General features: G+C 43.7%; 1 protein-coding gene across 1 annotated transcript in view; it reads right to left on the bottom strand.

The window, feature by feature from the left end:
* Nucleotides 1-16,361, bottom strand: part of ANK2 (ankyrin 2) — a 277,436-nt gene extending 261,075 nt beyond the window's left edge. The window contains exon 1 of the mRNA XM_077176874.1: nucleotides 16,105-16,361. Within this exon, the coding sequence (XP_077032989.1) occupies nucleotides 16,105-16,176 (72 nt within the window). The 5' untranslated portion in view covers nucleotides 16,177-16,361. The remainder of the gene's footprint in view (nucleotides 1-16,104) is intronic.
* Nucleotides 16,362-18,403: the final 2,042 nt, after the last annotated feature.

The raw sequence follows: 18,403 nt of genomic DNA, 5'->3' as shown, positions 1-18,403 counted from the left end.
AAACAGCAACAATTAGAAACAAAAACAACCTTTGCACACTATATATTTTAATGGAACGGTCCTTGACATGCAATATGAAGGCAAACTCATTTCCTGACAGCCTGACTCAGTCTAATGGGCTTGGAGGCTGCAGTTTTTCTACTCCTCCTAATGACTTGTTGCAATGGAGATGAGTGCTCTGCGTGCAGCAATGCCATCTTCTGGCACAGTTCCTGTGAGAAAGGCCACTTGCTGAATACCACTGGAAGAAAGCTCCTGTTTCAGGAAAACACAAACTCAGACTCCACAATAAATCTGGAATATTTCCCCTCTCCGCTGCACTTGCTGTTGGGCTGTAATTGTCCAAGGGCATGGAGCGAGGCGGGGGAGCACACACAGCATGGCTCAAGTGTCTCCTAAAGGCCAAGTGCCAAGTACAGCACTGAGAGCAAGCATTTACAGGCTGAAAACAGGGATGAGCTCAAAGCCCATCCATGGAGGAGTCTGGCAGGAAGGGCAAGCAGTCACCCAGAGCCAGCTCTGCATGTCCCTGGGAAAATCAGCAAACACTTCACACATCTGACATTTTACCTTCTGTATTCCCAGACAGAGAAGCTATACTAAGCAGCAGCAAAGATGGAAAACACGTGCTCTATTTACACTGAGGCTGGCAATCCATGACTTCCCCACCATTCTCACTTGCTCCTGAACAATCTCCATTTGGCCTATGAAGGTGGAGTAGGACAGTCTTAGGACAAGATTTCCCACTAAATTCAATACTTGTGCTTCTTTTTTTTCCCCAAAAAATCTGCAAGGTATGCATTCTACCAGTATTCATTGAGAGTACAGATTTTAGACTGAGAAAATCAGATCTTACATGGTTGTAGCCTGAAATAATACCTGAGAAGAAACAAAATTGAGGAATTGCTATCTGCTGTGTCATTTGATACCAAAAGCCCTCCCTGGGAATCAGATACACTGCAGAGGTACTAACCTGGCAATCTCAGCCAAAACAGCCCATGCTCTGCTGCTTCTAAGATACCTACAGCAGTGAGGTGATGATCAGCCAATTTTTATTCTGCAACTCATCCCAAAATCTCAAAAAAATACTTCGCATAGAACACACATAAAACACCAGTTTCATTTTCACTCAACCCATGAAAAAAATAATTAAAGGAATTGGGTTTTTTGACTGAAGTCAGCCACTTGGGTTCTCAGATATTTGCTCATTAAAAAACTACCCCCTTCACACCCATGTTTAATAAAAGAAGAGCACATTTTAAATGTTTACACTTTCATGTATGAGGAAGATATTCTGGGCTGCAATTTGTCAACAGTTGGACAAAGCTCCAAGTGTTCTGCTTTCCTTTTCAATTGCATTGATGCCTTCCATTGTTTTTTCTTTGCTTCTTTCCCATTGTCAGTTTTGCTTACCTCTTCTCTCTCCCACGTATCTTTCAATTCCGTAAAAAGGAGCCTTCCCCAATTTCCCTGTACAAAAATTAACCCCTTTTGCTGTTGCTCTAAGTTAAATGCAGTTTTTACAGAGGGCCTCCTCTGTGAAGAGTACTGCCTCACTCAATGCTTGTAAATTTATCTCTTAACAAATGGTTTGTGCAAAAAACAGTAACCAGAAAACATTTATTTTAGAGAAAATTTTACCAGTTACTTTTTAAAGAAGAGTTTCATAGGTTTTGGACGTGAAAGAAGATAGATTACAAATATCACCAAAACAGTTTTCCGAGCCCTTCAAGGCCTAGATTTCTGCCTTATGCTGGTGAGCAAGTTAACTGGCTATCACATCAAAGGTGTCATTTTTTTAAAACCCTAACTTTTCCATCTGAGTTTCCAGCACTGATGCTCACAAAACCCAGGTTTGTTTTAGGATCAGTTTTAAAGAATATCAGAATCTGTCAGCATCTTGGCCTGGCATGACTCAAGGCTGTGCCCCGACAAAAACACCTTCCAAACCACACTGCTGAAGCATTAGAAGGAAATAAGAGGAAGAAATGCAGCTTTGGAGCCATCAAAATTGCTCTAGGAGATGCCTGAATTATTTGAACATTAAAGTTGCAACACGAGTGGCTTCTTAGGAAAATGTGTATGGGAAATGTCTGTCTGCAATGAATTCTTAGGTGACTAATAAAGAGAAAGCTCTAGTAAAATGCTTCCCATAACAAGTTGTGTCTAGATGCTCTCATTCCCATAGATTCCCATTAAACCACGGTCAACAGTTCCAGATATGCTCCATTCTCTCAACAATTCTTGCTGGTTGATAATAATTCACTATCAGAAACTTTATATCTCATTTTTCACAATTTTCAATGTGCCCAGAGGAAAATGCTTTGATCAGGCTTCTCTGCTGACATTTTGGCCAAAAGAAGGGACACATATATGGAGGGCTGGCCTACAGCTCAAGTGCATTTTTCAAAAACTGTGGTCATTTATCTGGTAGACCATTCTATAAAAAAACAGCCAGCCAGGCACTTCCAAGAAAACAACCCTATTACTGGAAATATCTTTGGTTAAATAGAACTCAGCCTCTGGACACATTTACATAACAGCCACTAACACTGTCCCAACATATGTAGGAAATGGAACAAACAGGCAACCACAGTCACCCAAAACATGAGGCTGAAGAGCTGACACAGTCAGGTCTGGGTTAAAGCCCTTTAAGCCAAGCATCCTGTTTATTTCTCCCACTGTGGGGGAGACCAGTCATTCAAATACAATAATATTGGTTGGGACTTGTTGCTGAAATTCCTAGTCACTGCCTGATTTTTCTTTTTAAGAGTATTTGAATGCTGAGGTTTTGCAATCATGAAGCAATACAGCCAATAGCACAGTTATGTCTAGAAAATACACAAAAGCTGTAGAATCAGCAATACCCCCAACAGTGCAATCAGTATGAAAATGGTGCTACTGACATTTTGGAAGCTGTATATTTCTTTTTCTTAAAAAGGTATAAATAACTAGCTTAAAGCTGCTCCAGTATCTGTTATTGATGCATTAATACATGTGAAACCAGGATGAAAAGCTCTTTTTTTAGATCTTACCCTTCCATCTCACCAGCACACCTTGAAGTTAACCACACTACCAACACAACTGTGCCTGCAAGCAGTTGATAATCCAGCAGGGCAATTCCAGAAGTGAGGATACAAACTGTCATGCCTGGGTGCAGCTGTTTGAAAGCAAAACCTATATCCTTACCTCAGCTCTAGCAACTTTGCTCTGTGTGAGTGAACAGCAGGCTGCCTGACAAGCTTTTGCAGAGACATGGGAAATCCAGATCTGGTCTCCAATAGGTATAAATTCATCCTCTCACAAGAGAAAGAAAAAATTATCAACAATGAAGAACACGTTGCTAATTTCAAGATCTCATTACCTAAGAGTTCTTACCATACAGGTCTATTAACAGCTCCAAACTTTGCTGGCTCTGGCAAACATACAGTAAACCAAGACTTCCAATACCCAACATATGAAAAAGCTTAAGAAATACAAACCAAATTGAATTAAAAAGCACTTAGGGCCCAATATAATAATTCTGCAGCTCAGTGGCTGAACATGGTGGGCTTCTTCCTACTGGGTTATCTCTTCAGAGTCTGTCCAACTACACAAGCCAGGCAATCTTGCACAGGGCTCTTGATCCAGTGCAGGTGTTTAACTACAGTCCTTCCTTTGCAAGGGCATTTAAAAACCTGAGGACAGCATGATACACAAACATGTTTGTACACAGGATATCTGAAATGCGTACACTGTTCAAATATTTGGCTAGTTCCATGACTTTTCTTCTCAAGTTCATGCATCTGGGTAAACACAAGCATTTCCCATGTCCACTGGTGTCCAAATTCCTCATCAGCAATCCCAACAATGTAAATTTGGAGTCAGAAGTGAAATATTTGTCATGTCTACTAACACACAACAGCAAAGTGTTTGTCTGGCAACACAGCCAAATAGTGGGCTCTGATGGCAGCACCCAGGCTGGGGGTCTGTTTTAATAGTTGTAGGGGTTTTTCCCTCATATTCAGGGTAACACCAACTGGTCTTTAATCCCTGCACTCTGAAAGTCAAGTAAACCCAAACAAGGCAGCTCTGTGGAGTTTACATTTGGGGTCACAGATGGTGTAGCTGTGACTCCACAGCACGTTTCAGAGCTGGTTTGAGGCTGTTTTCTTTGGAACAGGAGCTCGATGCCAGCTGAGCAGAGCACTTGTCAGGTAAAACAGGATTACTGGATGTTCCTTCCTCAAGAAGGCAAGACATGAGTGCTCATGGCAGGGAGTCATGACTGATGACAACTCATCTCAAAAACCTGAGACAGGCTTCTTAATTTTTTTTATTATTTTAAACAGACATAGATGCTGATCTGCCCTTTAAAAGCTGACTTGTGTTGTACCTCCCGTGGGTGACGCAGACAAATAAAAAGCTTCCTAAATCAAGACAAAAGTAACTTTACCTGCAGTTTCCACTTGGAGAACAGAGGATACCCATCTTGCCCAATACCTTGTTTCCAACTGTTGTAGCCACCAGAGTAAATTTTTGACATGTTTTCCAGCTTCACAGCAGAAAAACTTCTCAGTCTAATGGGTAGTGTAATGTAACCAATGCATCAAGATGCAACAGCGCTTTCACTATTGCCAGAATGCTTAACAGAGATATTTAGTTACAAGCAAGAGATACAATTACACTTGCACAGGTTTTCCAACCACAGGAGGGATAGGAAACCGGCACAAAATGCCAGGAGCAAATCCTTGTCCAGTGTGTTCATGTTAGAAGAGAAGGATTTCTCCAAATGTGTACTGATTTCTATATGCATGTTTATGTTCACCTAAACTTGCTACTCATAGTGCATAAATGGTATAAATTATACATTAAATGGGCTCTGAATGAAATACATGATCATTAACATAATTAAAAATGCAAGAGAAGTGTTACCTTTTATAGTTATTCCATGGCTTCCACTGGATCTTAAGTATAAAAAAGTCAATGGCTCAGCTGTCATAATCTATGTTACCATGGTAAGTGTTCTGCCATACATAATTCCATCTGCCTACAAACAGGGACCAAGAATACATATTTGTGTCATCTCTAAAGAAAATGTTATTTTTCACTCCTATATCAAAGAAAACACATCTATATTGGTAACTGCATTTAGGTCAGGGTTATTTTATGACAAGTACAGTCAATATACCAATTACAGATATCAAGAGCTTAAGAAACATTCTAGAAACCACCCATTCCTAGTAAGGAATTTTTACTGTATTTGATTTCTCAATACTTACTTCTCATGCTCTAACCCTTTCAGTTTCCTACAATATGAAAACGTTTCTTCTGAATGTACCTACCTTAAGCCACCATTTTCCTATTTTTTGCTTCCAGTAAAGTGTGTCATAATGCGCTATTCTTGCTATCTCACTGGAAAAATAAGTCAGGAGGGGTCACCGCAATTTCTTTACAAAGTCTATGATAGATATGCTGCCTAGTAGATCTTGAAAAACACATATTGCCACAGCAAAAGGACAGCATGGAAACCTTCAACTATCTTTCAACAAAAGGCAGTGCTCTCTTTGGAATAAGACTTGAAATAGCCTTTTTTTACAACACTGGACATTCTACAGGTGAGCAGTTGTGTCAAGTTCAAAATAATTTCTCTTGGAATTGTTGAACAAAGATAGCATATATTCTGCAACAATGAGCCACTGGGCACTCACAGATTAATTTCTCAGGTTGCATGTACAAGCCTTAGAAACCTTATTTAAAACCCATCTGGACTAAAAAACAAGATAATGGATATTGATACAGTATTACCTCTCCAATCCCTTACATGCATTCAGTTAACATCAAGATCTGTGTTGCAACATCAGCTCGCTTACTCTAAATAATCCTTGACAGTGAATTTCAGAAGTAGAACTTAACTAAGAAGTATTAAAAATCTGTTCTTTATGCAGACCTGAAGTTGGCTGCCCCTAAATGAATACAGATTTTGTCACTTCTGCAGAAGCAGCAAAGCCTAAATAAAGGCTTTCAAGCTGTAGCTGAAACTAAGGTGACCAGCTCCCTCGAACCTTTGTTGAATAGCAGCAGATCTGGGCAGACAACTGCTTTATGCTCTGGGGTTGGTTTGTCATAGCAACACTGCTGGAGGGTTCACTAGGAGCTTGTTTTTACAAAACATGGCATTTCCAGGATTTCAGAGTGATAGATCATAATTAGGATCACGGTCATCATGACATTCTATTACTCACTTTAAAAAAAAAAACCAAAACCCACAATGTTGCTCAGCAATTTTCTCTAGTCTGCAAAACCTTGATGAAAATGGAAAGAGAAATCACAGATGCAATACAGCCATACTCTGAGGGGAAATTGTTGCGGAGAAGAGAGAGGCAGACTGCACTTACACACCCCATAAAGCTCAGTGCCAAAGCTCCCACAGACACCACTCAAATTAAAGCTCCATGGGACAGCAGCAGTGCAGACTGGCTTTGCTCAGTTTCCCAATGCCTCAAAGGACAGCTCCTCAGAGAGGTTTAAATAACTTCCCTTTGCAGAACACAAGAGGTGAGCAGCTGCCCTTCAGACGTGTGGGAGGCAGCTCCAGGTAAAGGTCTAGGTCTGTGTGCACCCTCCCAAACAGGCACAGCAGAAGCAGGCTGACAGGTGCACAGAATACCAAACTAAGTTTAGTTGCAGCAAAGGCTGTGTCAGGTCACATGACAGATAATCAGAGCTTTCTTCCACCCCCAGCACCACTCTTGGAGATGCCAAGGTTTGCCCCTCACCTCTGCACTGAATCATCAGCAATCAGGTGTTTTTAAAAATACCATTGCAAAGGGTTTGTCAAGTGGTGAAGGGTTTCATCAAGGGAGCAGCAACAGCTTAGTTCAAACATGAGCGCCAAGAGCAGTGTTAGTCTGGGGTATGAGAGGTCATCGCTCATTAGCCCATGCTGAGTAGGTAATTGATTAAGTAATTCCATGTTATAAAAATAAAGCACCAATTGATTTTCTACAATGCCTGCACCTTGTACCAAATCTCACCACCACCACCTCCAAAACCTGTCACATAAAATGCTTTGATATAGATTTCATACACATTTGCCTTACTAAATATAGACTCCCTTCTTTGAGCTGGAGCTGAACAAACAGAAGGGGAACTGGCAGCCACTGGAGCCAAAAGGAGTTTTGCAGAGTTAATTTTACTTCTATATATTTATACCCAACTCTTCTGGCTCCCTGCTTGCTCTGACTTATCCACCTGTCATTTTGGGAACCATAAGGCTTCAACCCTTTGTCATTTTAGTGTCACAGAAACTTAAGATCACCTGTTCTTCTCAACCTTTTTTTAAAATAAATAATTTTCTCCAATTGCATCCTTACAATAAAAAACTTAAAAATCAAGTTTCTTGTTTGAGGCATTTGTTTGCTTCAGCAAGTGATCCATTGGGATGATTAAAATAAAACCAAGGTTTGCTGAATATGAAATTCCCCCTCGAATGGTGAAGTGACACACATAACAGCTTACTATTCCTATAACAGGAATGGAATGAGTGCTCAAATAGCAGGAGTCTGGGCTCCCGCTCCAAAGACCTTCCTAAGCCATGCTGACTGTTTGCAAACAAATACACATGAAATCTATCAACTCAAAACAGGCCATTGTGAAACTTTCAGCCTCAAATTTGCACATTGCTTATGCAAGGCTTGCACCCAGCAGGTAGAAAGTCTATTATCCATTGCTCTCAGCACTCTGTGACCCCTGGGAACAGCCTGTTCTTGCTCTCAGTAAAGCCTGAAGAAGGTTGTGCTGACACTTGCTTGGCATAGTGGGTAAAAATAGGACTGCAATGGCATCTTTTCATCAATTATTGTCATCTGACAAGTCATGTGTGCTCTTGGTCCCCGATAAAGAACCACAGTCAGAAAAATTCAAGCAAGATTAAGGAGTGTCAGCTCTACATTCTGGTTTCCAGGTACATCCCAACAGTGTCCATACCAAAAAAAAAAGCTTAAATTATTTGGAACATCCTCCTTGTCAAATACCAGCCAGCCAGAAGAGAACAGAAAATGCACGCACCAAGACAACAAAGAGCCCAGCAGGGATGCCAGGTAGAGCATTTCCAGTGCAAGCCTCCAACTGCGACAGAAATAGCCTCATTAAAGGGCAGGTTCAGATACAAGGAGCTATTTATAGGCAATCTAAGACTAAATTATTAGTGACACGCTCCAGATCTAAAAATTCCGAGAGTTTACAGTGTTACAGGAGCTGTACATGCAGCATGTGATGCCCCTGAGTGCAAGCCCACGGGCTTTGGCTCCAGTGCACCAACCAGCTGCTGCTCCCAGCAGGAACTAAAACTGCCCTGAACCGAGGCCAGGCTATTCACATCCAGCAAGTCCGAGTTTCCCAGTTCCCAGAAAGCTCCTAAGAGCCGCCACGAGAGTTGCACTGCTGGCCAAGCCCCGCCAGCTCCCGCCACCCACGCCGGGCACAGATCCGAGGGAAAGGCAGCCTCCATCGCCCGGTGCCGCTGGAGCCCAGCGCGCATTCCGGGCCCAGCAGCAGCTGGGGGCCATGGGTCACTGACTGCTGGCAGCCGTCCCACACCCAGAGGAGGGGGAAAGCCAGATTTAGGGAAGATAGAACTACAAACAAAAACATCTCTGAGTACACTCACAGAGCCTACAAAGGACACTTCAGAAGGGTTCTGCTTGTGGGATCTGAGAGCGGTTACTGGCTTAGATCACGTACCAAGCACTCCGCAATTAATCGCAAAGTTTATTTTTTCCCCTCAGAGTTGCATGTGTGGGAGTGCATTCAGGGAGAGGGGGCAGTTGTGCTGTTTTTAACTCAAACATTTTAGGTACAAGCTATTTGTGATGGTATGGAGGAGCTGTAAAACACTAACTGCCCTCAGTTGGCTATTTTCTGAATATACACAGATACATAAATAATCTAGAATTACTTTTTTTTTCCCTTAAGAAAAACAGGAACCACAACATTTAGAAACAGTACAGAAGATGAATGAGGTCTGGACACCCTCCATCTTTTCAGAGGTAAGCTCATAAAACAACATTTTACCCTCTGACCTAACATAAACTACAAGGGTATTTACAGCACCGTGTTACCCGCTCAAACGCAGCCAGTCTGAATGCTTGAAATGCATTCCCATCCATCAGATGCCTGTAAGCATCCCATCAGCTTCAAGTTCTCCAACAGGCTGACAACTTATCCCAGGACCTCTCACAACTTTTGGAAGATTGATAGGGCTTTTGGTTGCACACCATTTCCTCACACACATGCTGCATGTGGCAAAGTCTGTTTTCTACCCCAGAAACATGACCTTCAAATACCCAGATCATCTTAAATAAAGCTTAAATGAAGCAAGGGATGCATTTCATAAAGCTTCTCACCATTTTTCAGCAAGCACAGCTTTAATGCTGAAGGAAACACACAAGTGGTCAAAGCAGCACTCAAAGAGAACCTGCAGACAGGTCAGCAGTTTCATCTCCTGCAGCTGTACCTTCATTTGCACCAGCAGAGCCAAACTCAAAGGGTTAATATGGCAAACACCCAGCATTTTGTAAAGGGCAATGCTGCTGAATGAATCCTTGCTGCATAAACAAAGCTTCCTTTACTATAGGAAGCCTGAACTGCCCCATGATATACTGTGCTCCTACTTCTCTTCAGGCTCAGTCAAGTTCTGCAGATAAATCAAAATGCTTCCAGACCAGATGGCCAAACCAAACAAAAAAAAAAGACAAAGTAAATAACCAAACTGCATAAGCAGAGACAACAAATAATACCCCTGTAACCTTTTTTCTGTCCAGGATTACTTCTGACTCTTGTAGTGAGCAAGGTGCAACTTTTGGCCCTGAAGCTCTTAAGAAGAAATTTTATCAGACTGTTTCAATCAGATGCACAATAGCAAACCTTGAGCTATCTGTGCATCAACAATGGATGTGGGATACAACCTGCTTCACCCACCCAAGTTCATAAATCTCCAGTGGGTAATGAACAACCACTTCTAGCTCACATTCCCCTCTCCTTTCCTTAAATGCTTTTAGTTTTTGAATACAGTTACATCTTGAAGTCTGCATCCTGCTGGATACCACAGTTGTTTCTGTGTTCCCAGCTGACTCACCATGCCAGTAAGGACAATCAGGCACTTGAGAAAGAAAGATAAAAGGGAAAGGACAGACAGAACAGAACATATTGTGTTTTCCCAACTCCGTTAGTCAATTCCTTATTAACACTCAGACAGGAGGATTCTACAACCCATTTCCCAGGCAGTGTTTATAGACAGAGAACAGCCCCTTGTAGTTTCTGTAGCCCTCCGCAAAAACAACTTTGCAATAAATACTTCATAATAAGACACCAAATACAAGCACAGTATATGTTCATTGAACAGTAGGACTGCAAAAAGCCCTACAGCAACTTCACAAAGGTGTCACCTCTACAGGCAGCAAAACTACAGACATGAAGAGCAACAGGCTGTGTTTCCAGCAGACATGTGCAGAGACCAGCATGGAAAAGCTCGCCAAGTATTTTGAGGCTTTTGGACAGTGTGGGCATTTCTGCATGTTTTCCAGCTTTTTATTTACTAAGAAGAAGTACTACCCCTTCAATATTTAATAGCTTAATAAGCAAATCCTTTAGAGCAGGAGGTGGGCAAGTCACTGCTTTTTGTCAAAGCAACCTTTGCTACTTGTTCCCTCTCACACCCCAGTGCATCCCAATCAGAAGCAGTGGCTGCAGCCTCACTACAGCTCCCACAACATGGCGGGCATCCCCCTCCCCACACGACATGGTGAGCAGCTCTCACCCTACACAACACAGCCAGCAGGCCCCTCCACCACAATCTAATGGTGGACAACCCCACCCCACACAAAAATTGATGGGAAGCCCCCTCCCCACACAACAAATGACAGACAGGGCCCCATACACAAAATGGCAGCCAGCCCCCTCCTGCCCCCAACACAAAATGAAGGGAAAATAAAAAAGAAATGGAGGAAAAAAAAAAAAAAAGAAAAAAAAAGGAATTGAGGGAAAAAAAACAAATTAAGGGGAGAAAAAATTTGAGGGAAAAAAAAGAAAGAAAAAAATCAGAAAAAAGAAAAGAAAGAAAGAAAAAACAGAAGAAAAACAACAACAAGAAAAAATGGAAAAAAATTTTAAAAACCAAAGAAATTTAAAGTATTTTAAAAATAGAAAACCACCCACACAAAAACAAAAGGGAAAATAACCAAACAACCCGACAGGCAAACCCTCTACTCTTCCCTGAGGGCACAATCCATCTAAAACAGAATACCTGCCAACAACCTCAACATCCCTCACGAAAAAATAAAGTAGAACTGACACACAAATCAGCACCAAATTACAACCCTCACTTCAACCTGCTCCCTCAGCACTTCTACAACAAATGAATATGAAAAATAAATAAAAATAAAGCATTAAAGGCCAGAGCAAGCCCCTACCTGTGCTTTGCAGGAGGAGCCCAGCAGCCCAACTGAGGCAGCACTGGCTTCTGGAACATTCCAGCTCCAGGTGCTGCCAATCTGGATGAAAAGGCCCTGCCCAAGGAGCAGCAGCTACCGAAGCTCATGGAGCTCCTTTGAAACTGCCCAGCCCATCTACTGCTCCTCTTATAAACCCCAGGGAGTAATTGTAATTGCAGGAGCTTGTCTGTTTCCTGTCCCACTTGGGCTGATCTGGCACAAACAGCAGAGCAGATGAAGCTGTTTACTAAATTAACTTAGTCTGCAAACCCACCTGAACCTGCTTTTCTTTCTCCCTTTTGTATTTTGCTTTTCCACTGTTTTTCAGCAAAACCCACAGATGATCTAATGGGAATATGAATTGAAAACTTTTAATTCTTCCCTTCCACTGCTGGTAGCTAACAGGGTTTTCATGAAGTGGTAAATCTTCATATGCCTAAATTATATTAGTTTACAACTACTTGGTGCTTGGTTTTGCAACCCAAATAACACTGTAGCACACTAATTTTTATATGCTATCTCAACACACATAGTCATTTGTGTTCTAACTGTAATTACTTTTTCCAACATTAGGCCACATCCATTATGCAGCAGGTTCATTATGTTTTATATTTCATCAGTTTAGTTCAAGGGGAAGACATTTTCTAGCAGCATTTTCCCTTGGATATGGCAGGCAGGGATGGGTGGAATAGAAATGTTCAGTTTGATGGATGTTGGCTTTACTAAGCAAGTGCTTCACTAGGCTGATTTTTCAAGCCATTCTGGTTCCCAACAAATTATTTCTAATTCTTTAGGGTGGCAGAAGGTAAAACAAAAAATAAGCTTAAATCAAATTGAAGTTCAAAGGAACCTTGAAAATGTGGATTTCAAACAAAGCAAATTTTTGAAATTATGGAAGTAGAATCAGCATCAGCAAAGATGTGGAGGTGAACAACATGCTGTCCAAAGCAAAGAGGCTGGGAGAGGTATTGGCCTAAATCAACCATGAAAGAGAAGCTTAAAATATCCTCAAGTCTTGCCAAGTGTTAGTAGGGGACAAAGTACGTCCTGCAGTAGGGAAAAACCTGGGCAGTGGATTAGAAAAGGCAGAAACAGTAGCAGATGAACAGCCATTGTGGTGTGAACAGCCTCTAAGACTGCAGTAGGATACAAGCTTTCAGGAAAAAAAAAGTATCAAAGACAGTATAAAAGAAGCAAAATTCAGCAGAGTTACAGAGAAACTCCTTGAGAAAAGAAAATAAAAATAAGAAAACTGGTTCCTGCAGTCCCACACCAATTGAGGAAGAGATTTTTGTCAAGGTCTAGGAGCAGATTTCATACTGACTAACACACATCTATTAAGAGCTCATATAAGCTGACAGGCTGGAAACCTGTAGAATTTGAGATGAATTGGATGGATTCACAACACAGGGCCCTTTTGCCACATGAACATCTCTGGAGAAGCAGAATGCCAGGAGCTCTGTTCTGCATCTTCCCACATCCACTCCAGTACTCTTCATCTGGACGCCATGGTGTTCTCTCTCCAGTTTAAATTCTTAGTCCAAACCCCAAGCTTGGAATCCCCAAAATGTCCACCTCCTTTTGGATTTACAAATACTTCAAACCATATTTCAGGGAGCGGAAAAAAGAAAAAAAGAAAAAAGGGGAAAAAAGAAAAGAAAAAAGGAAAAAAAAAAAAAAGCTGGAATAGGAAAAGGAAAAGGACATCCAGGCAGACAGATGTCATACCAAAAGAAAATTAGACAGAATAAAGGGATTTAAGGGCGATCAATAAAGCATGACCACAGGACAATTACCATGTACATTGCTCCATGATAAGGAACTTAGAACTTCACCAGAGATCAGTTAAATGACTCTGGAAGACACTCCTGCACACTTTCTTTCCATATCAGATAATGGATTAGGATAATTGATTTATCCCTGCATGCTCAGAAGTGCAGTGGGAGAGCAGTACCCAAGTGTTACCACATTCCCATGCAAGACACTATTTAGTTTACAAATTTTATTCAAGTGAATGTATTTTTTTATTGTGAGAAGTGTTTAAATTTCTTTTTGACAAGTGAAGCACTGACAACTAAAAGGAAAAACAGTAGAAATAATTCACTTGCCTACTGCTAAGAGACACAACCTCCATCCTATTCCAAATACAAGGGTCTCCATCGTTTAATTTACAACAGCTTGGTCTTTTATATAGTACACTCTTGATCAAGATTTATATCACAAATGCCGCTGGTACCTTGACTGCAGTACCTTTAGCCCAATTTAAATGTAATAACACAGGTGTTTCAGGTAAAATGCAGTTCTTGCTAAAACAGGTTCTCAGATGTAAACATTATCCTCAGTTCTGCAAATGCCCTCAATATATATTTCAAATTAAGGGCACATTTAAAGATGTCTTAGATGGACTGAGAGACATGGTAAAAACTCCACAAATACCAATTTGTTTCAAACAGCTTCTTCAGTGAGTCTTACTCTCAGGCTGCAAGCCAGGACTAACCTCAAGAATCTCCCAAAGGTACCCATGTAACGGGAACTCAGCAAATTGCTAATATCAATTTCCATTCAACATTATCACAACAAGTGCAATGTGATAACAAAAGTCAGTACAACAGCTTCAGACAGACATGTTCACTTCCCTTGTTTGTACCTTTCTCCCCTCCTAAGGATGCAAGAAATGCTTGGTAAAGTGGGAGGCTGGTAGTGATTTACAGGAAAACAGATTGACTTCTGCCAGTGCTGTGTTCTTTACCTTGGTCTGAAGTGGCTTTGGGAATTTATTCACGGAGTTTCCCACTCCTGTGAAGGTCACCCAATAAGCTGTGTGTATGATGTCTTATTGAAGGGCAGTAAAAATTTAAATAAAGAAATAAATAAATGAACACCAGACTGTACCCCAGCCGTAGTTCAGAGAAACATGAGCGATGAGTCATTCCTCTTTAAATGCAATTAAAAATAATTTTAAACATAGAGTGGACAAAATGCAGAGGAAGACAGTAAAACAACCACAGTAGCCAATTTTTTAATGAGTAATTTCTGACTACTAGTTCAGGATGCTCATTTCTTCCTCATGCAAAATGAATAACCCCATGAGAGGCCAATTCAGAACGCTCTGGAGAACGCAGCAGTCTGGGTTTGCTGCTGGACATGCAGCAATAAATAATTGGTAACCTTGTGTTTCCCAGCTGCTGAGGAGCAAACCAAAGGTCTGAAACAAGGAGGATCACAGAAAACGAGCTGTCTCCAAAGGACCTGGTCACTGCTTGGAATGATGCTGCTTACCTGGACTCAGTGAGCACACAGACCAAGTTAGAGGCAAAGAGAAGCCAGGTTCAATGAGGATCCCCAGTGCTTGGGGTCCTCATCCCCAACTCTTTCCTCCCCTACCTGGAACTTCTTTTCCATCCTCAGCACTACTCACTTATCCTGTTGATCACACCTACTACAGGTTGCAATAAACTGGAGCAATCCTCACTGGTCATTCACCCTCCTAAAACTAAACTTCAGATCTAAAATTACTTTTTCTTCTGGTTTGCAGCGGGGAACAGAACAGGAAGTGCCAAAATACTCGGGTCGAGGGGGCAGCTGTTCTTGTGCCATTTGCAGCCAGAGTCCTCAGCACACCCACACAAAGGCCTTTTTGCTGGAGCTGCCCAGCCCAAACTTCCGGCTTGTAAGGGACTGACAAGTTTAGATATTCCCCCAAACTCTCAGATGCCTGTCCCAACTCCAGACTCCTAAGATTTCCTCATCAACGCTACCACCAGTGAAAATGGGAGGGGAAAAAAAAAAAGAGTAGGATAGGATTTCTTTTTGGATTTATGTTTGAGTACATACATACTACACTAATCTGATTACGCACAGGGAATCCTCCTTTACAGCAGCTTTTCTTTTATTGACCTTATTTTCTTAATTAATAACCGCCGTAGCATTAGAGCCTTAGCAGGAACATGCAAACTGAACACACGGGCACCGCGTCCCTCCATTCCTGCCTCTCCCATTTCCATGGGGCTCACGGAACGAACCCCGCAGAGACCCAGCAGCAGCTCGGCCTCACCGACCCAGCCGGGCCAAGAACGTCAAACAACTCCAGCGACCAACTTCCCCATTCCAAATGTAAATTAATGCAGCAGCCGCCGCTAAGAGCGGAGCTCCCGCCTTGCGCGGGGAGAGATGCGAGCGGAAAAGCGTTGCATGCAGCTGGAGCGGGAGCAGCCTCTGGGAAGCTGCAGCATTACGTTAATTAAGATTTTATTCATGCCTTCGGAGCCGCGCTGCCACGGCGGTGATGCAGCACGACACGCTCCGCGCTGCACCACTGTGAAGTTACACACGCGTGCCTGCGCTCCCCTCTGCGTGTGACGGTGCGGGCACACCTGCGCAGGTGCTGCCTGCGATGCTTTCGGGATAGGGATGGCATTTGTGGTTTTGTTATGGAAGTGGGTTTTTTATTGAACAGAACAGAAACCATCCCCGGCCGCACCATCCACCTGCCCACCTCAAACTGCCGATGCACTTGCGGGCCGCTCGCACCCCTGCCTCCCGCGCCCCCCCGCATCCCGCGGGCTCCGTGCCCCCCTTTCCCCGCTCCGCTCGGGGATTCGCCCCCCGCCCCTGCCCGCCGGGGAGCACCCACCTGGCGAAGGCGAGGCGGGCCGGCGGGGGGCGAGGGGCCGCCTCCCGGCGCGGGGGGTGCGGGCGAAGCCATCTTCGGCTCCTTCCCGCCGCCGCCCGCCTCCTCTCAGCCCCCCGCGGCCGCCACCATGCCGGGGACCCGCGGGTGACCTTGGCGGTCGCTGCAGCCGTGGGTGGGGGCGCGGGGGGTGCGGGAGGCAGCGGCCGCGCTGCCGATGGATGAGCTCACGGACACATCGGCGGCTGCCGGCGGGCGGCGCGGGCGGAGGACCCGCCTCGTCCCCCCCCTCCCCCGACACACACACACACACACACACACACACCCGGTACACCCCACCCGCGATCACACCCCCCCCCACACACACACACAAGGCTCCTGCACGGCACCCCTCCCGTGCTGAACCCGGGGGGCTTTTGTTTTAAAAGACAGCGGAGTGCTGCACTTTCCCCCTTCGGCTCCAAGTGTCAAAACGCAGGGATATACCCGGGTGTGGAGAAACGCGGGTATCCCTCAGCTGTGGTTGTCCTCATATCCCACCCTCCGCTTGCAGGGTTTTAAATCCCCGAGTGCCCTTTGGACGTCATCTGGAGGATAATGAACGAGGGGGAATTCTTCCCTGCTGCCTACATTCAAATCTTTTAAGGCCAGGGGGAACCCTATAATCAGAGAGCCTTATCTCCCACACATGACAAGAATTTCTGGGAAGACAATTTCCCTCGAAAACAAACCCCGAACAGCTGGTGAAGCTACAATATGCACATCAGGAAAGCGATTTCAAATAACAAAGTTAAGGTAAATTCATTCCATCCCTAGGCAAGTGGTTCCAATGACTAATGACACTAATTTATCCCCAATTTTCAACCACGGGAGCTCACTACCCCTGCCTTCCTTTCTGCCCGAGGAAACCTTCACTCACTCACATTTAAATGTGGCACCGTGTCACAAATCCTCACCAAAATCCCTGTCTCCTTAACAGAGCAATCTGCTATTAAAACAAATTATCCCCTTATTCAGCAGAGAATGAATTTGCTGCTTCACTCAAGTTCCTTTCCAAAAATAGCTCGTTCTTTAGCACGAGGTGTTGGAAAGCTGCTAATCAACATTTATTCCTCTGCAGAAGTGGTACGGATGCCCTGTCCCAGCCTGTCATCCCATCAACCTTCTTGGATCCCGGTGCCATCAGCTCAAAGTAGCCCTGGGAAGCACAGGCTCCAAAGTCATCATGATTTCCAGCGCATTAGGGAGATGCTAAATTTATTCCAACCTGCTAATTACTTTAACAACGACTTAGTCGCGTTTGCGTGGGGATTTAGCCAATACCTTTAAGTCCCACCTCCGGCTCCGTGTCCCTACATCCACCCCCTGCTGACGCCTTGGCAGCCTTTTGTAACACCTGGCATGTCTTTGGCTGAACAGGAGCCACCGGCTGTGGGAAGAGAAAGCACCGGTATTCCTCACTTGTGGAATGCTGCAGGTGTAGAGGACATTTCTCCAAAACCATTTAAAAGCAAGGTTTCACCTGCTTGCCTTATATCTCCTCGTCGGATCCTGCCACAATGCTTGTGTGTAGCCCACAGGTTTATTCCTGGGAAGTACTAGCACATCTCCATTGTGTTCCAGGCTGGCAAGAGAGCTCAGCAGCTCCAGGGCCACGGATAGACTGGATGGATCTGGATGACAAAGAAGGCTGAGAAGCCATAAAAACCAGTAATAGGTGACGGGATTGGAGACTTGGTTATCAAGAAGGGTGGAGCAGAGGGAGTGAGTTGAAAACCAAGTCCCTGGTGAGAGGAAAGCAATATGGCCATGACCACGTGCCCTGTATTTTAAGATTTTGTTGGAAAATGTCTCCCAGGGAAGCTTGGAATACTGTTCCTGCTCACACTCAGAACTGAGTTTCCATTCTGGTTTCTTCCAGATCTGTTTTACCACTTACTTCCAAAAATCAGGTTTTGTTGCTCCTTTCTTATCTCCCAAACCTTTACCAGGTGAAGGGCTTTCCTTACCTGTGCACTCAAGTACAACTCACTCTAAGAATGAGCTGCTGGGGAAGAAATCAAGGACATAAAACTCCCAGGGGTTCCTAGGAAGTTAATCTTGTCAAGAGAGGCTCCCTGTGGTTCCCAACATTCCAAACAAAACACCCTTTTCCACCACTGATCCGGCTTAGTGTTCTCACATCAGAGGTACAAAAATGGGCCAAATTTGAGAGGGAGATATCCAGTAGGAAAAAAAGCAGCTCCAGTTTTGAATGCCCTCAGCAGGGATAGATGATCCCATCTCTTGTCACCATCAAGGC

Source organism: Agelaius phoeniceus, chromosome 4, assembly GCF_051311805.1.
Source record: "Agelaius phoeniceus isolate bAgePho1 chromosome 4, bAgePho1.hap1, whole genome shotgun sequence".
NCBI lineage: Eukaryota > Metazoa > Chordata > Aves > Passeriformes > Icteridae > Agelaius > Agelaius phoeniceus.
This window is presented reverse-complemented; position numbering and strand designations above follow the sequence as displayed.